General features: G+C 49.8%; 5 protein-coding genes across 5 annotated transcripts; 3 read left to right on the forward strand and 2 right to left on the reverse strand.

The window, feature by feature from the left end:
* Positions 1–2,528: 2,528 nt before the first annotated feature.
* N7446_012234 (uncharacterized protein) lies at positions 2,529–6,127 on the forward strand (the record flags this gene model as incomplete). The annotated part of the gene is made up of 2 exons (XM_058520976.1): positions 2,529–5,281; positions 5,332–6,127. 2 exons carry the CDS (start codon positions 2,529–2,531, stop codon positions 6,125–6,127), a joined length of 3,549 nt encoding a protein of 1,182 aa, XP_058366342.1.
* A 2,169-nt stretch (positions 6,128–8,296) lies between these two features.
* On the reverse strand, positions 8,297–9,906 carry N7446_012235 (uncharacterized protein; the record flags this gene model as incomplete). Its single annotated transcript, XM_058520977.1, has 9 exons — positions 8,297–8,381; positions 8,480–8,872; positions 9,075–9,117; positions 9,186–9,211; positions 9,261–9,301; positions 9,351–9,426; positions 9,485–9,526; positions 9,780–9,832; positions 9,883–9,906. The coding sequence occupies 9 exons, from the start codon at positions 9,904–9,906 to the stop codon at positions 8,297–8,299; spliced, it is 783 nt and encodes a 260-aa protein (XP_058366343.1).
* A 9,573-nt stretch (positions 9,907–19,479) lies between these two features.
* N7446_012236 (uncharacterized protein) lies at positions 19,480–19,707 on the forward strand (the record flags this gene model as incomplete). The annotated part of the gene is made up of 1 exon (XM_058520978.1): positions 19,480–19,707. One exon carries the CDS (start codon positions 19,480–19,482, stop codon positions 19,705–19,707), a length of 228 nt encoding a protein of 75 aa, XP_058366344.1.
* A 468-nt stretch (positions 19,708–20,175) lies between these two features.
* Positions 20,176–20,472, forward strand: N7446_012237 (uncharacterized protein; the record flags this gene model as incomplete). Its single annotated transcript, XM_058520979.1, has 1 exon — positions 20,176–20,472. The coding sequence occupies one exon, from the start codon at positions 20,176–20,178 to the stop codon at positions 20,470–20,472; it is 297 nt and encodes a 98-aa protein (XP_058366345.1).
* Positions 20,473–20,611: 139 nt separating this feature from the next.
* N7446_012238 (uncharacterized protein) lies at positions 20,612–22,787 on the reverse strand (the record flags this gene model as incomplete). Its single annotated transcript, XM_058520980.1, has 4 exons — positions 20,612–20,759; positions 21,020–21,904; positions 21,951–22,624; positions 22,677–22,787. The coding sequence occupies 4 exons, from the start codon at positions 22,785–22,787 to the stop codon at positions 20,612–20,614; spliced, it is 1,818 nt and encodes a 605-aa protein (XP_058366346.1).
* Positions 22,788–23,114: the final 327 nt, after the last annotated feature.

Raw genomic sequence — 23,114 nt, forward strand, 5'->3', positions numbered from 1 at the left:
CAGGCAGTCAAGCTAATCTCGAACAGGCCTCGTTCAAGGCCCAGGAGACCTCGTTAAGACTCGAATTCGTTAAGGCTCGGAGAGACCGCCTCAAAAGACCTCGTTAAGGCCTGGCCACGGGCAACCTTTGGTGCGGCTCCTCTTCTTGACACGGACAACACTGAGACACGGGCATCCTCCTGGGAGATACACGGGCGTTCTGGAAGGGACTGGTAGTTGGCTGGTGGCAAACGATGGACCTCGTTAAGGCGTTGCCACGGGCAAACCATCGATCCTGCTCAGGCATCGGGGGACAAGCTTGGTTAGTGGAAAGTGGCCGACGTACACTGCCGGACGGAGCGTACACAAGGGCTTTCTGCAAGACACGGTCGGCCTGGCGGGGGAGACCTCCCCAGGTAACGCGAAACGAGAGTGAAAGCTCTCGCGGGGCGTGGTGTACAATGGCAGCCACTGCGACAGGGTCGGGGCCTGTCAAGAGACTGTCTGTATGGCCCGAGAGGACGGATGCGCGTGTCGGTGTACAAAGAGCCGGGAATCAACTACCTCACTCGCACTGAGGGCCTGAGATCAGCTAAGCCTGGTTGAAGCGGTGTCGTCCTAGTTGAATGGCCCGTGATGTATGCTTAAGGAGCAAACTGAGAGACACCCAGGGTGAGAGGCTTTGTCCACCTCAAAAGTCCAGAAGCCTCGTTTATTGGGTGAAAAACTGGGGTAGTGGTCTATGCAAGTAGGCCTGCCGAAGCTACTTTATGTCTCTTGGCCCGGTGGTGGACTATGCCTCCAATGTCTGGATGCACGCATGCAAGAATAAGAACATCGGGCCGATCAACAGAGTGCAAAGGGTAGGAGCGCAAGCGATTGTCGGGACATTCCTCACAGTTGCCACCAGCGTAGCGGAAGCCGAGGCTCACATCGCCACGGTCCAACACCGGCTCTGGAGACGAGCTGCGAAGATGTGGACCGATATGCACACCCTACCGGTAACTAATCCCCTCCGCAGGAGTACTGCTCAGATCAAGAAATTCAGAAGATACCACCGTTCGCCTTTGTATCAGGTCGCCGACGCGCTGAAGACCATTGAGATGGAAACCCTGGAAACCATCAATCCATTCACACTGGCACCGTGGGAAGAACGGGTGCAGAGCGATAGTTATGATGTACCGGAGACACAGACCGAAGCGGGCGGAGCCATGCGAATCGCGGTCAGCAGTTCGGCGCGGAATGAAATGGTAGGATTTGGCGTGGCGATTGAGAAGCAGCCACCTCGGTATCGAAAACCGAGGCTGAAAACTTTATCCGTCACGCTGGGCGCAAGGACCGAGCAGAACCCATACTCCGGCGAATTGGCAGCAATGGCATACGCACTGGGCACGCTACGGGGACTGAAACGGTGCAGGGTCACGCTGCTCACGAGCAACAAAGCCGCGGCTCTCACGCTGAAGAATCCTCGACAACAATCGGGCCAGGAACACATCTGCCAAACATACAAGCTGATCAAGAGACTACGGAAGCACGAGAACCGCATCAGCATCTGTTGGGTCCCGACCAGCGAAGGTAATCAACTGCTAGGCCTAGCGAAAGAGCAGGCTCGGGCCGCGACGCAAGAGGATGCTACCCCGCAAGCGCAGGTCCCACGGATGAAGTCGACAACACTGAACATCTCACGACCCCAAGCAGTCCCCAAAAAGTGCCTGCCAGAGAATGTAGGGAAACACTCCAAACGAGTGGATGCAGCACTCCCAGGAAAACATACCCAGCAGTTGTATGATCGATTATCGTGGAAAGAAGCGAGCGCGCTGGCCCAACTCCGGACTGGCATGGCTAGACTCAACGGATATCTCCATCGAATCAATATCGCAGAGTCAGATCAATACGCATGTGGACAAGCCAGAGAGACCGTGGAGCACTTCCTCTTTCGATGTCAGAGGTGGACCACACACCGGACGGAAATGCTGCAATGTACCCATACTCACCGAGGCAACATATCTTTTTTCCTAGGCGGAAAATCGCCTTTGGATGACCAGAACTGGAAGCCGAATTTGGAAGCAGTGCGAGCCACAATACGGTTTGCAATCGCCACGGGCCGACTCGACACCGCTTGACCGCGTCGACCAACACAGATTAACCCTACCCCGCCTCAACCCTAATCGAACCCCCACCAACTACCTTGTGCCAGAGACGGTAGACGCGCTTCAACTGCCGAGGATAGGATGTTGAACACTTGGAGAAGCGCCTTCAAGCAAGTCTACTAACAACACTAACCCACAAGGACCCGCTAAGATATTGACATCTGAGATGACATACACTGAAAGGAATTTTGTATGGGCTCCAAGGAGGCACAGCATTGGCTAAGGCATGTACATTTAGATCAGTGATAGTTGCCCTTTCGGCTCAGCCGCCGGGCGTTAATGAATTGTGTGTGTGTGTAATGCTCGTACGCAGTGGCACTCGCGATTCAGGAACCCCAAGCGAGGAGAATCCAAGGGCGGCTCGTGACAACCCCGATGGCACATCACAAATGGACCAAGATGGTTCCCTCCGCTTGGAGGGAGGGCCGATGGGCAATCCGAAGCATGCTGTGGGTAAATAAGGATGTGGAAGCGGAGCAAGTGCCGATCGAGTCGCCGGACCTGACCGCAGCGGTCATCCGCCTCCCGGAGCGCCTGATATTTATGGCATCGGTCTACGTAGAGGGCGGAGATGCCGTAGCGTTGGACGACGCATGTGATCGCCTCAGAAAAGCAATCAGTAAGGTACGGCAAGACGCGGGAACGGTGGTGGAGATCATGATCGTGGGAGACTTTAACCGCCACGATCAGCTCTGGGGAGGAGACGAAGTGTCTTTGACAAGACAGGGAGAGGCGGATCCAATCATCGACCTCATGAACGAATTTTCTCTTAGCAGCCTACTCAAACGAGGCACCAAGACATGGCACGGCGGAGGACAGAATGGGGACTGCGAGTCCACGATCGACCTCGTCCTGGCCTCAGAAAACTTGACACAATCTATGGTCAAATGTGCGATACATGGGACAGAGCACGGCTCGGACCACTGCGCCATTGACACCGTTTCTGACGCCCCGTGGCCGGCTCCACAACATCCAGAGCGACTTTTGCTGAAAAATGCGCCATGGAAGGAAATCAATGCCCGGATTGCGACGGCGCTCGCCGCCACCCCGTCGGAAGGCACGGTGCAGCAGAAAACCGACCGACTCATGTCTGTGGTGTCGGAGGCGGTGCATGCTTTGACGCCGAGGGCCAAACCGTCGCCACACGCAAAGCGGTGGTGGACGGCGGACCTAACACAACTCCGCCAGATATACACATATTGGAGAAACCACGCCCGCTCGGAGCGACGGGCAGGGCGAAAGATGCCGCATCTGGAGAACATGGCCGCGAGTGCAGCGAAACAATACCACGATGCAATACGGAAACAAAAGAAGAAGCACTGGAATGAGTTTCTGGCCGACAACGATAATATATGGGAAGCCGCGAAATACCTAAAGTCGGGAGATGATGCAGCATTCGGGAAGGTCCCACAGCTCCTCAGGGCGGATGGAACTATGACCGCCGATCACAAAGAGCAAGCGGAGGAACTGCTGACCAAATTCTTCCCGCCACTGCCGGACAGAATTGACGATGAAGGGACCAGGCCGCAGAGAGCGCCCGTGGAGATGTCTGCCATCACTATGGAAGAGGTCGAACGGCAGCTGTTGGCGACAAAGTCTTGGAAAGCACCAGGTGAAGATGGCCTACCAGCGATAGTGTGGAAGATGACGTGGCCCGTGGTCAAACACGGGGTCCTGGAGCTGTTCCAAGCGTCGCTGGATGAAGGCACATTGCCCAAGCAGTGGAGACATGCGAAGATCATACCGCTCAAAAAACCGAACAAAGAGAACTATACGATTGCGAAGGCCTGGAGGCCGATTTCACTCCTCGCGACACTGGGCAAGGTGCTGGAATCAGTCATCGCAGAAAGAATCTCACACGCGGTGGAAACCTACGGCCTACTTCCGACCAGCCACTTTGGGGCTCGTAAGCAGCGGTCAGCGGAGCAAGCTCTCTTACTTTTGCAAGAGCAAATCTACGCGGCATGGCGTGGCCGACGGGTCTTGAGCCTGATCAGTTTCGACGTTAAAGGAGCCTACAATGGGGTCTGTAAGGAACGATTGCTCCAGAGGATGAAAGCGCGAGGTATACCCGAAGTTCTGCTTCGGTGGGTTGAGGCGTTCTGCTCGAAGCGAACGGCGACCATCCAAATCAATGGGCAAGCATCTGAGGCCCAAAATCTCCCACAGGCTGGACTGCCTCAGGGCTCACCCCTGTCCCCGATCCTCTTCCTCTTCTTCAACGCAGACCTTGTACAGCGGCAGATCGACGGCCAGGGAGGAGCGGTTGCTTTCGTGGATGACTTCACCGCGTGGGTAACCGGACCGACTGCGCAGAGCAACCGGCAAGGTATTGAAACAATCGTCAATGAAGCACTCGACTGGGAAAGAAGAAGTGGAGCGACTTTTGAAGTAGAGAAAACGGCCATTATACACTTCGCCCCCAAAGCCCACAAATCGGACTCAGAGCCATTCACCATCAAGGGAGAGACCGTTGAACCCAGAGACCATGTCAAGATTCTTGGCGTCGTAATGGATACGAGACTCAAATACAAGGAACACATCGCGAGAGCAGCGTCCAAGGGCCTAGATGCAGCGATGGAGCTTCGACGACTTCGAGGTCTAACCCCAGCAGCAGCACGGCAGTTATTCACCTCGACCGTGGCGCCGGTGGTGGACTATGCCTCCAATGTCTGGATGCACTCTTTCAAGAATAAGAATATCGGACCGATCAACAGAGTACAAAGGGTAGGAGCACAAGCGATTGTCGGGACATTCCTCACAGTTGCGACCAGCGTAGCGGAAGCGGAGGCTCACATCGCCACGGTCCAACACCGGCTCTGGAGACGAGCTGCGAAGATGTGGACAGACATGCACACCCTACCAGTCACCAATCCCCTCCGCAGGAGTACAGCTCAGATCAAGAAATTCAGAAGATACCACCGTTCGCCATTGTATCAGGTCGCAGACGCACTGAACAATATCGAGATGGAAACACTGGAAACCATCAATCCATTCACATTGGCACCATGGGAGGACCGTGTACAGGGCGATGGTCAGGATTTACCAGAGACACAGACCGAAATGGGCGGAGTCATGCGGATCGCGGTCAGCAGTTCGGCGCGGAATGACATGGTAGGATTCGGCGTGGCGATTGAGAAGCAGCCACCTCGGTATCGAAAACCGAGGCTGAAAAAACTTTCTCCGTCACACTGGGTGCAAGAACCGAGCAGAACCCATACTCCGGTGAATTGGCAGCAATGGCATACGCACTGAACACGCTACGGGGACTGAAACGGTGCAGGGTCACGCTGCTCACCAGCAACAAAGCGGCGGCACTCACGCTGAAGAATCCTCGACAGCAGTCGGGCCAGGACCACACCTGCCAGATATACAAGTTGATTCAAAGGCTACGGCGACACGAAAACCAGATAGACATCCGCTGGGTCCCGATCAGCGAAGATAATCAATTGCTAGGCTTAGCGAAAGAACAGGCCCGGGCCGCGACCCAAGAGGATGCTACCCCTCAAGCACATGTTCCGAGAATGAAGTCAACCACACTGAATGTCGCTCGATCCCGAGCAGCCGCCGCCGCCGCCAGTAAAGCGCTACCAGAGAACGTAGGGAGACACTCCAAACGAGTGGATGCAGCACTCCCAGGAAGACATACCCGGCGGTTGTATGATCGATTATCGTGGAAAGAAGCGAGCGTGCTGGCTCAACTCCGGACTGGCATGGCGAGACTCAATGGATACCTCTATCGAATCAATGTCGCTGAGACGGATCAGTGTGCATGTGGACAAGCAAGAGAGACCGTGGAGCACTTCCTCTTTCGATGTCAGAAGTGGATCACGCACCGGACGGAAATGCTGCAATGTACCCATACTCACCGAGGCAATATATCCTTTTTCCTGGGCGGAAAATCGCCTTTGGATGACCAGGACTGGACGCCGAATTTGGAAGCAGTGCGAGCCACAATACGGTTTGCAATCGCCACGGGCCGTCTCGACGCCACTTAACCGCGTCAACCAACACAAATCAACCCTACCCCACCCCAACCCCAATCTAACCCTCACCAACCACCTTGTGCCAGAGATGGTAGACGCGCTTCAATTGCCGAAGATAGGATGTTGAACACTTGGAGAAGCGCCTTCAAGCAAGCCTACTAACTAAACACTAACCCACAAGGACCCTCTAAGATATTGACATCTGAGATGACATACACTAAGGATAATCTTGTATGGGCTGCAAGGAGACATAGCATTAGCTAAGGCGTGTATATTTAGATCTGTGATAGTTGCCCTTTCGGTTCAGCCGCTGGGCGTTAATGAATTGTGTGTGTGTGTGTGTGTACAGTAGGAGTCCACCCACCGGCCCCCCTATCTTCAGTATCAGCCAGGGCCTCCAGTACAGCCCTACACAATGAGGTGATCCACCATAACGCCAACAAGTTGCACGTATTTTTTGTAATTATGGTGGCTTCAGGAACCAATCAAAGCTTGCAAAGTATCCGATCCCGGGGGATTTGTGATTGGGTTCCAGGAGCCCAGACGTGTCGGGGAGCGCATGGCAGCGTTCCTGGAGACAGTTCTTGTATTCCTGGAGACGAACCTGCCAGTCTGCAGGATCTCTGATTTCATAGGAGCAAGTCCCATTTTGTTTGTTGCAAAGCAAAGTAGAAGGCTGGAGGGGTCACGATTGGCTACTTGTGGAAGGCAAAACGGAAGAGCAGAGAAACAGATTGGGGCCAGAACAGCTCGTGTAGTTTTCCTAACAGGAGGGGCCCACTTTCCGTATTCCCCGACGACTTAAATCAGATAAATATCAATATCTGAAGCATGATGCCAGCTGTGGGAGTTTCTTCCAACAGGGTATATCCAACTGTCCCTTCCTGGTAGCCCGAGCGCCCAAGGTGCTCATGGGGTTAAACCAATTTCGGTCCTTCTGATGCACGAGTAGCTTAATTTTCGTGGGTAGGCGCACAAATTCCAGCCTGGGCCTTCAATGCATTACCTTAAATCTTGACTTCTGCCTCTAACATTGGACTTCGAAATCACAGTTTTCCTATCTCAAAGTCCAAATATCCCATCCCGCCAGTTCCTTGGACCTTCCAAGCAGCAAACCATTAGGACATTTTCTCATTGTTTCTAAACATCCTACGGAGGCCGTGTGTCCGGATTCATTAATGGTTTTTAAAATAGGCAGGTGACCTTGGAACTTGTCGGGTAGGATCTCATCATACAATCTTGTTTGACCTGAAAAAGAGCCTCCAGAAGTGCAATAGCAATCGATCTGAGAAGTAGGAGGCGCTAACATATCTGTTAGACATGTGCTTTTACAAGCAGAAACGGTTTTCATGCGGGGTCTGGAACTGGACTCGTTTTGCACACAGATGTGATTACGAGTACCGGATTGGTGAAACATGTGGTATAAGACTCATCAACGAGACCGAAAACTGCAATAGCAAGTGCCACCTCTGCAAGAAAATCGAGACCAAATATCGGCGACGAAGGGCCGAGGAAGGTCGCCTGGAACGGTGGGAGCGTGAAGGTACTGCGATGGTCGCCTCGATGGACCGGGCTCGAAAGGCCATTATGGACCTTGATATTGAAATTTTCATTACGCAGCAGGAACGTGAGTATCGAAGGAACGACCTCACGAGGTGCAGAGTTTATAATGCCGAGGGTTCAGGACCGTATTGTCTGCCGAAAAGACTTCCAGGTGCGACTAAAGTTTGACTAGTCGGTACAGCCTTGCTGAAGCGGTTTAAGAGGTCTCTTGGGATGATCCTTCCAAAGCATCCTGATGCGCCGCTAGTACTTTACTCTTCTTCCACCTAGAACTACAAACCACCATTATCCCTCTCTGGAAACTAAGTGGTAAAAGGAGGGTGGGGTGATAGAAAGCAAAGAGACATGAAGGAAAGAAATTCTGGTAGTTAACCATCTTTGATTTTCAGCAACCTGCAAGAGAAGAGGTGTCTATGAACAGTCAGGCCAATGTAGGATTTACAGAACAAGACTGACCTCCATTGTGGGGCTAAAGTGTTGAGATTTTCAGATACAGACATGAGGCATGCACGATACCCAAAGGACACCGACCCACATCGCGTAACACGGGAGAAAGGTGAAATGAGTGGACCTCCGCCCAGCGAATATTGTCATATTTGGCGTCTCTTACTGTCCTCGCTAATCCTTGTTTTCTTTTTTGATAGCTGTAGTCGCGGGGCTCTCTTTGGAGTTGGAAAGGGGTTTCCGAGCCCACACTCGTTTCCTATAACATTGTTAGCATATCGCCCCAACGTCCACAGGAATGCAATGAAGACGAAGACTTGCGCTTTATGGTAGACATGATGGCGAAGGTTAGCCAACTCATTCTTGACTTTCGCAACGTAGACCATAACCTCTTCCTTCGACCATGGCTTTGGTTCTCCATATTTCGTAAGAAGATGCATAGCATATCCCTCCATGCCTGCTGCCCATTGCGCAAAATTCACAGTTCCAACCTCCTTGAGCTGCTTGTCCCGCGCCCAAGGACCAAGTGGCCACTTACATTCATGGACATGAATGTCTGTAAACCCGGCTTTTTCTATCAGCTCTGTGCATCGGTAGTATAGATCCATGGGTCGGCCAGACTTCGCGGCAGCGCGGACACAAGTTTTGCCCAAATTGGCAGCAAGGCTATCCGGAGGAAGACATCCATCGTCAGACAGGAAATCTGGAGACATTTCGAGTTGTTCTACCCATCCGCCCGGGCGGATGCTTCTGCAAAGATTTAGTTGACCTCGTCTGTTTCATTCAGTTTTCTTGACGCATGAACATACTCGTAACACTGTCGATATAACCGCTCTTGCTCCTCATGAGTAAAAGCAGCATCAAGAATCCGTATATGAATCAAATCAAACGGCTGTTACCAGGTCCACTCTTGCAACACGTCATCAATCTCAAGAATGCAGTTTGGAGGGACCCAAGAGACGGGGGTGGGAAAAGATCAACGCCGCGGACGGTTGCTGCATCTTTTAGCTTGAATCCTTCCAATAAAAGGACACTATCGATAGTGCGAGTCTGGGGTTCATACCACTTGGAAACATGTCGGCGACATCACTGAACGGATGTTAGTACGTCTCTCCACCAAGGGAGAATCTTCACTTACATTGCCCACGAACCCTTTCCAGTTCCAACGTCGAGAATATGCTTAGAGATGTCAGTATCGTTCAGTATCTAAGTTAGTTAGTTAACATACTTGTGGGTCAGGGCCGACGTGGGCCCTGAATAACGGATTCGGCCGGTCAGACTCCCTAAGTACAGCGGTGATGTGCCTTTCTCGAGTGTTAACAAAATCGTCCAACCCCTGCGAATAAAGGACTCCGAAAATACCCCGCTTCGTAGGCCTCAAATTGCTGCTCATCTGAAGGAACACTGCACAAATGTGAGTTACATACTATAGCGGACTTCAAGTGGCGACGAACAAAGAATCGGTATTTTTCAGTGACTGATATCTGAGAAAGCTATCGGTCCTACAGGAATTCTTGGTGGCCAGGGTAGTCACCGTCTCCCATTTTCCATGAAGCCCTTATACAGGGCCGATGCAATGGATGTTGTCTCTCTATTCGCCACGAACAATATTTAGTTGACATAATGATAATGATCAGTGGGTAAAGAAAGCACGCACGACTGCCCGTCGTCATGAGTGTATGGCTCGGCCGCCAAATGCAAATCCGGGTCCTAGGCAATGAACGTCAAAACGGCGACTGGAAAGCAAATAGATCACTCACGGGCACAATCGGCTTGTCCGCCATGTTTCAATATATTCACAGAGTCGATCACAAACTCCGGGATAATAACTTTGTCGGGGAGCAGGAGGAGCTTGAGGGGAGGGAGGCGGGTGGGGTGTTTGTGGAAAGGAATGATGGGGGTGGGTACTCCGTACTTTTGTTAAGATTCCAGCCTTCCCTTTCAGATTTAGCGCTCTGACCTAGTCAGCTTAAGAAAACCGAGAAACGATCTTGGGGCAGAGGATTCAAAATTCGTGGAGATTACTGGACACTGAATCTCTCTCATCACCGTCCTCTCTGGGATCATTGCTAAAAAGGCCCACTCCCATTGGACGAGGCCATTCTTCAGTACCAGTTATCCAACATCAGCATCAAAACATTAAAACTTGCAGTCGTATGCTTCACTCAGGCAAGATGAGCGAGCAGTTTTATTCCATGCCTAAGGGCAGAGGGTAATTTAACTTCGTAACTAGTGAAGTGGCAAGGCTCAAGACAGCCAAGTTGGTGCAGGCAGGTCAACAAACCATCTCTCAGCCCCACCATCAGGTGACTTCATTGGTGCTAACTGCTAAGCCCTCAAGTCTTGGCAGAGCCCCTGGCCACGGCCCCCACGAAGTCAAACCATTTGAAGTGCTCCATGTTGTACTCCCTACAGATGGTGTGATCCATCTGGTCCAGGAACGCCTCGCTTGTTCATTGCTTTCAGAACAAGATCGAGCAAGTTTAATTGCCATGGAAAGTTCAATTGATGCACGCTCCAGCAACTGCATGAGTTGGCCCAGGTTGGAGATTGGTCTTGGATGGTAGGTGAGTTTGGAAGTTCATGGTTGACGAGGTCAGGCAAAGCCTTTTCAAGGATAACGGAGCGATGCTGCAGATCCTCCACGGTAGCTTCAGGCATAACTGTCTCACTCATTGGGCTGCTATAGTTGTACTAACCTTCGGTAGACTGGAATAGCATCCTCAATGCCGTGGCAAGCGCTCGTTGTTCTGAACTCAATAGTTATATATTAATAGCTTGTCAACAAAACACATCTTCCTGCACAAGAGTTGAGCGTTGAAACATAACGTGAAGTCCGGTTGCGCGGGCGACCCGGTTGCGCGAGCGACCCCACCAAAAATACACTTCAATAATGATGCATCTTCTTTGACCACAAAAACAATGCCCCCCAACGCTCTGATAAGAAAAAAGTTAATAGAGCAGGAGGGTCGCCTTTCATTAGCTTTACAAGCTATTAAAAATGGCAAGTATCCCTCTGCTGCCGCTGCTGCGCGATCTTTTGAGATACCTGTCTCAACTTTGAAGGCCCGGATCAATGGGCGCGAATCTGCTACTGAAAAGCGACACAATCGCTTCATTTTTACCGAAATTGAGGAGGGATCGATTGAAAAATGGCTACTGGATATGGATTCCAGAGGGGCAGCTCTTACTTTGCCTATGTTGCGAGATATGGCCAATCTTCTACTGTATGCCCGAAAAACTACACCCTCTACTGTGGGTAATCATTGGCCTGCTGAATTTATCAAACGACGCCCAAATCTCTCTACTCGCCTCTCTCGCAAATACGATTATCAGAGAGCTCTTTCAGAAGACCCTCGAATTATTGAACCATGGTCTGATTTGGTTCAAAGGACGATTGAAAAGTGGGGTATCGCTTCAGACGATATCTTCAACTTTGATGAGTCTGGTTTTGCCATGGGTATTAGTGCAACACAAAAGATTATCACTTCAGCAGAATACCATGGAAAAAGAGCTCTTTTACAAGCCGGAAATCGTGAGTGGGTGACTTCGATTGAGTGTATTAGAGCTTCTGGAAGTGTTCTCCCGCCGCTCTTTGTCTTCAAAGGAAAACAGTTCCCAGAGCATTTACGACCCTATCTCCTTTCAAATCAAAAAGGAGCTCGTCTAACCATGAGCTTAAATGGATGGACTACCAATACAATTGGTTTATGGTGGTTAAAATATCATTTTATCCCAAATATTGGGACAAGAGTGCGAAAATACTGCTTACTGGTCCTTGATGGTCATGGGAGTCATTTAACCCCTGAATTTGACCAAGTCTGTGAAGAAAACCAAATCATCGCAATCTGTATGCCTCCGCATGCTTCTCATCTTTTACAGCCTTTGGACGTGGGTTGTTTCTCGGTTTTGAAGAGGCTTTACGGAGGGGCGGTCTCAACTTTGATGCGAAACGGAGTTAACTCCATTGACAAGGAAGATTTCCTTGAACTGATCGCAGATGCGAGAATGGGTGCTTTTAAGACTTCCACTATAAAGAATAGCTTTTTGGCTACTGGATTAGCACCATTCGATGCTAATAAGGTCATGGAAAAGCTAAATGTGCACCTGGATTCCCTCCCTCCTCTGGAGATCCTTTCTCAGCGACCAGTCTCTTCCGGTAGCGATAGTGATCCAGATACCCTTTGGACCCTTTCAAAGTTTACAAAATCGCAATCTCGGATCAAAAAAAGTCTACAATCTTCTTCTTCAATCCTTTCTTCACCAACAAAAAGGGAGATCAATAAGACTTACGAGATGACTATAAAAGTGGTCCACCACCACATTTTTCTCCAGAATCGCTGTACTCAATTGGAGGCTACCAACAAGAAACAGACCAAAAAGCGAGGGACCAAACACAAGTTTAGTACCCAGAAAGGCATCTTTGGGGGTCTAGAGGGTGGTGAGGATGATGTGGTTGTTGGGGATGAAGATAGAAGCAAAGATATATCTTTACCAGAGGTGCCTGCAAAACCGGTTACGGAACCTACTCTACCTTCTATGCCCTTGGTTCGGCGGCAGGTGACATGTTCTGGCTGTGGAATAAAAGGTCATACATATTCTAAATGCCCTACACGTGTTCAATAGCCAAACTTATGTTTTTTGGTGGTTTTAATAGTGGTTAAAAATTGAAGGTTTTTCAAGGTTTGGTGGGGTCGCTCGCGCAACCGGGTCGCCCGCGCAATCGGACTTCACGTTAGGGGATGAGTGCTTACATCAACCCACTTCTCACAATCTTTCCTGTCCCTAAGACTCGGCTCTAGAGTACTGTTCAAGAGGGGGTTCATTTTCTGAATCTCATTTGAAAGCATGAGGGTGAAGTATCAACAGACGAGGATTCTGTTCTTTTAAGTAAGGTTTGGTGGCATGAGGAAGTGGCGGTTCGAAATTGCTTTTGCTCAGAGTCGCTGGTTTAAACCGCTGAAAGGGCGCTCGACCGATACTCTAGAAGTACAGTGTAAAGTCAGTGGAATACTAGCCTGGTTGTAACTTGTGGGCAGATGATTCCATGTGTACGTCCTTTAGGTTGGAGTCCCACTTTACTGTACAGTACATTCTTGTTCAGCCCTCGCTCTGGCCTTTCGATGCAGCTAATTGTAAGAAAGCAGAAACACTGCTTCCGTCCTTGGGGACGTTACTGTACGCTCCTCGGATCTTAACGCGATGGAAACTCCTGGAAGGAGATCCTATGGTTTGGTGCAAAGAGGAATCGCGGCTGCACAGGCCCTTCAAATGTCACAATTCTGAACCGCCAACACGGTGTGCGACCAATGGCCACACAGTATTTACCTCGAACCGCCAAATTCAATCGGTGGTTCCGTACCGTATCAAAGCTCCTTTCCCGTGTGCTTCTCGTTGGTATACACAATAGTTTCAACTCCACCCTTGGTGGTGCATATAAAGTTGAAATATCCCCAGAAAGAATTCTTTCCGTGAAGACTACCTGGTTCTTCACAGCAATTTTTATTAACCTCTTAGCATAAAAGCTCCTCGTCCTTGAACGGCCGATTTGTCTGGAGCTCCTCATTCTTCCTGGGATACTGCGCAGTGAGTGACACGATCTACTGCACGAACGCGGTAAGGCGAGACTTATTGATTCATGTTCTATTTGCTGATAACTGAAAAGAGTTCGACCAAGCAAAATCAAACGCATAAATAGCGCAGGCCAAATTGGACTTGGATACTCATCTGAAGAAAACGGCGCAATATTTAACCTGTCCATCCCCGTTAATCTACGATCGCTGTCATTGAATTGTGAATCCCTATCATTTTTCGAACGTCGTCCAACGTGGGATGCGCTGGCAACTGATTATGTGCCAGAAAATAGCTGACAGCATGTTCTAATTTGCTGCAGAGACTGATAATATCAGGCCGAGTTGCCGAAACATGGAACATCAAAGCCTTCATCTGCATCTCAGTGAATTGGCCGCTTTCTCTGCATGATATTAGCCGGGGAATTTTCGACCTTTATGGTACCGCTTACATTGTCCTTCCACAGTCCTGGCCAACAAGCAACGTCATACTTAGACCTTGTGACACCGACCATTTTTTACCAACTTGCTTATATCGAAAGATAGCGTCGCGAACAAGTGACTTTCTAGGAACAGGAAGGCGTCGGTCACCAGGATTGCTAATGGCTGCCTCGATGCAGTTAAGAACATGGGTGGTGAACTTTCTCGGTCCGAGACCGAGACGCCGATTCTTTTCCTCTTTGCAGATGGTCTCATAGAGCATGTTGACTTGGACTTTTGCGAGTCGGATCCTCATTTAGTTTTCCGCGCTTGGATTGCCCATGTCTTTGATGTATCTACAGATTCCAGCGATCCTTTGTCTTGCAGACGACCCTGGTGAAACACCCACGAAACTCCACAATCGTTCAGCTTGCCAGTGATTGACTTGTGATTCCAAGTGGGCCAAGTCTTGGTCACCTAGTTCCATAGCTTGTCGAAGTTTGTTTGTACTTAAATCCGGAAAAAATAGTATCATGTTTTGAGCATGGTCTAGGGGCGCAACTTCAGGGACCTGGGCATGTTGCAAAGCTTCAAGGGAAAGAGACTGACTAGCGGATTGATTTCCCTCAGCAGGGTCATCCACCATATGTTGACTTAAAACATTGCTCAGCAGCTTGGGAGATGAGCGCCGCTGGCTCTTCCAGTGGTGGACCCATGCCAATGCCATTCATTTTTCGGGCGCATTATGTAGCGTAGAACCCTCTAGGCCAGTTGCCGGTCGCGGCGTACAATCGAATGTGGACTGGGTCGGGTACAAATGTGCGGGTCTTGGCACATCCAGCAACTGGAAAGGATCGAGATCCGCCGGACTCGAGAAATCAGAGCCTAAGGTATTGGTTCCTGCGTCCGGACTGGGAACTGACTGGGGAGTTGGATAGGAGGTTGTTTCCAAAGGCTGTGGTTTTGGCGGACTAATCTCCGAGTTCGAAGGTATGGGCGAGATACCGAGATCGTGGGTGAACTCACTGAACTCACCCCAGCCAGTGGCTTCCGTCGTAGGACCTACAGGTATAAAATCAGTACATGCAGTGTCGAACAAATTGCGTAGCAAATCAAAGCAGAAGTTGAAATGGAACAAGCTATGCACCGTCATTTTCTCCAACCTGCGAGTCCAGTAAGACTTGATTTCCGGGCGTGTCGAGACAATGTATGGTTGCCATCAACGATGTAATACCCACTTTGGCGGCCACATCCTGCCTCTCAGCCTCTGGAAGGGATTGAAGGGCTAAGAGGTTATATCGAACCAAACCAGGGAACTGACAATCATCAGCAGCCTATATGATATCCAAGCTCTGATACTTACTTCTTCAGACCTTGCAAATTGCTGATAGCCCGATAAATCCTCATTTTAAGATGAGTCCTTGGGATCTGTCAATGTCGAACAATGTAGCTCAGATAGTCCAAACCCCCATTGCTGCATGAAGCCTTCCTCTTGGGACATGTTGTAATTCCCGTATTAATGCAGACCAAACAATAAAGAAGCAAGGAAAAACGAGTGTGGGGAGGGGAGCCAAATGTACAATAAGGATGGGACGCACAGGTGTGCAGCACCTGAGCAGGGAAAGCCAAAGCTGGGAGTGAAGGTCGGGGACAAAAGAGACGGAAGAGGGGACTGGGGACGACCAATTTAAAGCCAGGGTGGGGCATGGCGCGCGACCAGACGGAATGGAGGGGCAATGCTGGATCGAAACTTCTAGTCTCCAAGCAAAGACCCCGTGAGCCTGGTGGTCGCAGAGTAGGCGGTTCTGAACCGCGAAGTTAGACATCCAATAGGCTTTTTCCCACGCACCTCCACTACCACAACAAGCTCTTTGTCAACTTCATACAAAGACTTGGAGGAAGATAAAATAATTTCTCTAGACGCTTCAGCACCATTTGTGGCACGACCACTCTCACACTGGGAGTCTCTGATCGTAAAGGAAGGCCTCCAGGGCAAGGAGAAAAGGTTCTACGTCAGTGTGGAGACGATTTGGTCGATCTCAGTTCCACGAGACCCACAACCTATTTTTAGCTCAGTCAAGGCTCCCATAAAGCCAGACCAAAGGCCTTCAGCTTGAAAGTGTGTCTAATCGGTTTCACTCAGCTCACTATGGACACTCAAGCATGTGCGACACGCTGTTCTTTAGATCGGGTAGGTATTCTTTTAAAAACATCACAATCCAGGAGGGACGGTCAGAAAATCTTTAATGGGAAGACACAGACTGTTTAAGAAAATTTCGAGTACTCTCAAGAGTGTGAAGCAGATGTTTACCTTGTTCTGCGCATGAGGAAAAATGGATTGATATATACGCTCGCGTCACAGTCACCAAACTGGCCCCCTTCGACAGAAAGCTTGGTATGTTTTGACGCGATCAATAATTCATAGTCGCTCTACATCGCCCCTCTTCCGTTTTCCTGACAGATAACAGAGCAACACATATCCTAAACCGATAAAAATTAGGATGGAAGAATTATCCATAAAATATGGGGGCGGACGTCGAAGGGGAAAGCTCCCCAAACTGGCTCGTACCGGAGAATTATCGATGAATCCCATATTGTGAAATGCATAGTGGGAGTGGTTTTCCAAAGTTCGTTATTTGAGTCCTGTATTTTACTTCGTGCTTAAAGACGACCAGAGATGGAAAGATTTTACAGGAAGTAGTTACATGTACCCGGATATCAGATATCATTTCTGCGCATTCATGACACTATCTCCACGAAGGGCGGCGACGACGTATATCCCAGGGCCCCTTAGACACTTCCCGGGACGGGTAAAGATTGCTGATTCGCACTCCGCCCCCGATACCAACCATAAAACCAAAGCGGATGGCGTTAAACTGGACACCAACTGCATCCCAACCGTTGCAGCTGACGTATTGCCATATGCGCCACTCGGTAAGCTAGCAATAACGACATTGTGTTCCTCGATGCTTCCAGGATATAAGTATTTTGGGCCATCGCCGGGCGAGGTAAAGGAGGGTGTATGTTGTCCAACATCAGCTTCGCAGCTGCCGTCTCCACCGGCAATGCACTATCCATCCGACCGTGTAATCGTCGTGGAGTAGGATCCTGGAATCTATAGTGGACTGTATTACAACCCAATTTTTGCTTTAAAACGGCCTGTCCTATGAATTTGTGGGGAGTGGAGGAAGGAAAATATTGTGGAGTGCTTGCTGGTCGTGGAAACGTCAAGAGAAAGCGGGGTGAAAGTGAGGCTGCACTGCAGGCTTCCAGTCAGGGTTCACCTGTCATACTTGTATCGCACCCAAAAAGAACGAATTATACCCGTGACTTCCGCCCGCCTACACGGCGGTACTCCATCTTGCTGGCCTCGCCCTACCAAGTCAAAGTAAGAATGGATCACACGCAAGCCAGCCCGGTCCGCTCCTAGCGTTTACCAGGCCACTTATACAGCAGCAGCTTGACTCGATCCAAAGATCTGTGTCTCATATAGACGGTAGTCGGCCATACAGGCCGCCAGTTGACAGATTCGAGGCTGGTGCTGTTGAGTATCGCGGTGGTCTAAGCTTATGGCAGGACTAGCGATGGACATTTAAATAGACGGGGTTCCCACTTTTGATAGTAACCTCAACAAGAACACTACAACTACCTATCTCAACAATATGAATTGCATAATATGTGTTGAGTATCGCGGTGGTCTAAGCTTATGGCAGGACTAGTGATGGACATTTAAATAGACGGGGTTCCCACACTTGATAGTAACCTCAACAAGAACACTACAACTGCCTATCTCAACATAATTCATATTCGCAGATATTCATGATTATTCACGAATAATCATATTCCTTTCGGAGCCCTACTGACGCATGCCTAGCTTTTTTCCGAACCAAAAGCCTCCCTGGGTTCGGTCCGCTGCAAGACGGAGGGGTACGTGCGAACAACCCGCTGTCTATCGCTCTGAAAGAGTCCACTCTGATCTGGCCCGGTCGGAACAAGCCCGATCTGCTGGTTTCGGTGGGCACCGGGTATACAGCACCCGAACAACAGCCCCGCCACACGAGGCCCGGCGGGATCTTGCAGGACGGAGCCGTTGCGCCCTTGATTCGAGCAACGGTCTCATCCCCCTCCATGGACGGTGAGCAGGCCTTTCTCGAAGCGCTGAACTATGTTTACAGCCACATGCGGGCGGACATCTACCGGATGAATAAACTGTTCCATGGACCGCTCCCGTGGCTGGACGACGTGGAAAAGCTGGCCGGGTTGGCTGAGTCATCATTCTGCGTGCCTGATGAGTTAGTGCGGGCGATCCTGGTGACGGGGATGTTATTCTTTGAACTTGATGGCTGTCCTACGATGAGACAGGGGACGATCTTCTGCGAGGGTTCAATCCTCTGCACGAGCACACAGCCTCGGAAGTTGATTGGCCGGATTCTCGCTGAAATTCCAGGTGCAGAGTTCCAGATTGACCATCAAGGGCCCTCGGTCTAGCTGGAGAGGACAATGGCTGTAATGATTGTGGATACTATCGCAAAAAAGTATCATTCGTGGTCAATAGTCTCGATGAATCTCTCACAATTCAAGTCGGCAATGCTGGATCGCAGACGCGACTGGGAGGTTTTCCTAAATCCGGTCAAAAACTCTTAGATGAGCGGCAAGTGCAGAGTTCCTTTGGCCGTCCGGATCACCGGACGGATGCCTGGCCGCCAGCGAGACGATGCTTCTGTCGCCGGGGAACCAAAAGGCGGGCCACATTCGTAGAACCTTCCCTTGGGGAAAAGAGGAGGCGTTTGTGATCCATTGTAGACAACCAGTTCCAATAATCTTACTAGGGCAAGTCTTGACCTACGAAAGCTGACCGAGTAAATAGGCAGCATTTCAGGGTGCATATTTCACGTCTTTATATGATATAAAAGTGCCACTGTATATTTGATTGGTCAAATAGCCAGATTGGGGTCTCACACTATCAAGATGAACTATCGGCATTAGTACACTCAGGATGGAATATCCCTATGAGTTCGGAGTGTTCCATTTTGAGACATTGTCTACACTGAGGACACCATATCATGTTATCTGGCTTTCCTCCTCATCCGCTTGTTCCGCAATGCAATGCAGTCAGATTTCTAGAACGAATATTTTGCGGCCAATATCCGTCCTTGTGGGGCTCCACGTCGTCGAGATCGTAATGGATTTTCTGAGTGTTCAAAGTCTCCATTTACTCGTACAATGTACGGAAGGCAAATACTTACACGCTAAACGAGGATCGATCAGTGTGCCCTATGAGCCGATTAGACCTAAGTGAACGGGACTGTCTATTGAATAATCCCAATAGGGCTCACAATACCGGGTGGTCATTCTTACTCTGCTCTGATGGACCTACCACCAAGTGATTCTGCTTGCGAGAGCGAAGACTATTTGCCAGGCGAGGTGGAGAAACAGGCGAACGAGCAACTCGAACGCGAATTGCAGCCAATCGAAACATACAAGGATGCTCGGAATTTGGTGCGTCAGATGAGTGTGTCAAAGTCACTATCTCTCCGAGTTATGTGCAAAAACTGGGATCCTGCTGCTGCATTTCGGGGGCTGTATCAGAACTGATAAGTGAACCAGGCTGTTCCCGACCACGCTATTGTGAGATAGGAAGGACGCCATCTTGGAACATTTCGAACTAAATCGCCTCGATTTCCAGCCTTACTACGAAGATAAAATTGGCTGCGTGTCGATTCGTACCAGACCCTAAGGAACCACATCAGCGTCGTCGGGCCTTGGGATATATCAAATATGATAAGAAAGCAGGTCGTGTCACCTTGGCGAACTCTTATGCTCAAATTCAGCCTGAAAGTTTGCAGCTTGGACACACGTCCAAACAAGGCAAAACTAACCTTGCAGGATGTCATGGGGAAGGACTCAAGCTGGCAGCCTTGATGATGACCCGAAACGGTTACAAGGTGAAGATTGCTGCAAGCAACTGCCACTGGAGATTTTCTTTCCGGATCACGCTTTTGTTGCGTGATATGTCCGTCGAAGGAAGCTGATACCGGCTCCCAGACAGACGCGACTGACGATATGGCTTGGTTGCGTTCTCGCATTGAGAGGGACGTCACCATTGAAATCGGCACAATGCGCGACAAAAGTGCACAGCCAGTTCCACTTGACGTTCTGATGAAATGGATGGAAACAACGATGGACATCCGCGGTCTCTCTTATCCCTCGCACATTATCGAAACCGAACACGGAGACCTTTATTCTGGACCGAAGATTCCAAGGCAAGGTCTACCTCAAGGGAATGCTTCTTCCCGCGTCGGCTTCCAGGACGTTGAAGTTGGGTTACAATTTCGCAAAAGGGCAGTTCAGTCGGGATAGACAGAGTCTGCTTGACAAATGTGAAGAAGCTGACATAGTGCGGCGCATATGGGAGACTCCCATTCAAAAGCACCAGACGGCCATGCTCCCGATCTATATCAATCTCCTCCGAAACTTCCCTCAAACGGCCGATGTTGAGTCAGCCGTACTGTTGTGCCAGTTGAATGACCCCATCAGTGAACTTACGCTCAAGCCAGGCCACCGGAGTTCGCAAAAAGCTGGTTATGGAGTAGTCATCTTGGTCCTCTTGGAAGATACCCAAGTCCTTCGCTGCGACTTCGGCACAGCTAGCTACCAATATGAAACTGGCTGCAAACATCCCAATGATCATCCTTTATCAGAACACCCTTAAGAATCATATGCCAGTTCGACGACGATGCGATTTGTGGGAAACATGGAATGACACATTAGACAATGCCAATTTGATTATCGGCAGTAAACACAACGCACGAGACGAATTGGGGAACGATGACAAACAACCACTAAGAGGCAAATGATCCCAAGAGAAAGAGCCGCAGTGGCTGTAAAAAGATAGCTCTGAAAGTACGGTTTGACATCAACTTGATGGAGCTCCATGGGCACTGTGCTATTACCTTTACCTGGACTCATACCACCATCCTCAATGTCCACTGATTCCCAGCTCGATGGAACAACACTTTCTACTATGCCAGACTGGCCCAGGGTTTTTCCATAAATGTCTACTGCTTCTGCCCAGACGGACTTGTGGTGACCATCGGTCATGAACACAGTTTCAAAGTCCACTTTGGGCACAGTGCCAACGGTGCCAGTGGTGGTGAAGAATATCCACGAAGCGACTTCGGTTGCACCGTTCCAAGCAATATAGCAGACCGTGGTGGACGTATCAGGTCTCACTCCATGCACAAAGCATTTCAAGATTGGTGGCTCGGTGGGATAGCTCACAAAGTCGAACTTGTATCCTCGGTAGGTTGAAAAGCGTTCGGAGGCAAACCCTGCTTCTAGGACGCATTCCCCATCCGGAGTAAACTCGCTATGATAGCCTGCATCGCTCCAGCAGATCAGAACATTCTTGTTTGGGAGCGTTTGCATATTTCCTCGACTAACTGACAAACTCTTGGCAGGGCAAGGATATCGAGCAACCACCGTAGCAGTCATCCGAGCTACAGCCGTGTCAAGCATGACCACGAGGCCTGAAGAATAATCGGATGTCTGGGATGTCCCGTCCCCGGCATTGTCGAGAAACGAAATGATTGTACGTGATGGATTGGACTCGTAGAATCTCGCGTCGTGTTGCTTGGAGAAGTTGAAGCCATCCAACTCGAAGTTTGTTGCCTTTCCACCGAGGCGCCACAAAATCCGTCCATCCTGGCCTGAGACCTTATAAATGCAGTCGGCATACCGAGCTGAGATTAAGTAGTCTCCGTTTGTGTCTTTGTCGACAGAGTTGATGTGTCTAAAAATTAGCAGGCGTCATCCCTCACTCCAAGTTTTACACTCACAGATAATCCCACCCTTCTTCATCTGAGGACCCATCCCAGTAAAGGGAACTTTCATTCAAAGGAATGTACGTTGAGTTCCAATCAAATATCACTTCACCCGTGGCCAAATCGATTTCGCGAAAGCCCTTCATCGTGATTGTTGTCTCCATTTCGGGGAAGCCGAGATCTGAAAGATTCTGCACCACCCTCTCAGAGGTGATCACCAAGGCGGATCGTCCTTCGTTGATGATGTTGAACTCATGCATGTCGATTGCAGCAAGATTTTTGCTGATGTTGATGGCAGGGTCTGGTCCATATGCCGTCTGAAGAAGTGTTGCAGTGCCCTTCCATCTGTCAGGATAGCCACTTCCATGAATAAATGATAAGTAGGAAACGCTGTCAATGCTTATAGGCCTAAAGTCGAAAGTATTTTCATTTCGAAAGAGACAAGCTCCGCTCCATACCAGGTGCTTCAGTTCGTTAATAAGACTGTCCATGCCTGTGCTACACATTGAAGAGTCCTCACATACCCCTTTACCGTCATAAATATGAGGCCCAATTTGACATGGTTCCCATTTTGCAGTTGGCGGGCTGCCGGCCAAGAATCCATACGGCGCCACAAACCAATATCCACTGGCAGCATGGAGCTCGTTGTAGATCGTCACATTCAACTTGGGAGCTCTAATTTGAGGTAACTAGGTGTCCATCTCTGAGTGCATGTTTTATGCGGAGGGGAGGATTACTGACAGTAACGAAAGACAGGAGGTCCTCGCCATCTTCCAATGACCATGCCTGCGTGAGAAATTTACCTTGGAAAATGTTCCACAGGAAAAAGATCAACAGAAGGTCAGATACCATGTTTAATGATATATAAGTGATCCGAATCTTCACTCTGCTCTCCAATGGTAATATCTGAGATAGAGTGGTATCCTGCAGTCGAAAAGTTCAATACTTTTTTATTAGTGAGAGTGGCACTGCTGGCGAGCCGTGCGGGTCTAAAACAGTTCATATCCTCTCCTCTCTGTGTGGTCAAGTGGCCCAATCCCGTGCCCAGCCCAATGCCCTAGTACGGTTTTTATTCGAGCACCGCAAAAGTCGGTGACCCCCCAAAGTACCTTTCTTTACCGCCTCCTTATAAGGGACACACCGTCCGCTAATAATAGTTTGTGAGTGGTACAGACGCTA

The sequence above is a fragment of the Penicillium canescens genome (genome assembly GCF_028828765.1).
Source record: "Penicillium canescens strain IBT 15451 chromosome Unknown utg000010l_segment0_segment0, whole genome shotgun sequence".
In the NCBI taxonomy this organism is placed as follows: Eukaryota; Fungi; Ascomycota; class Eurotiomycetes; order Eurotiales; family Aspergillaceae; genus Penicillium; species Penicillium canescens.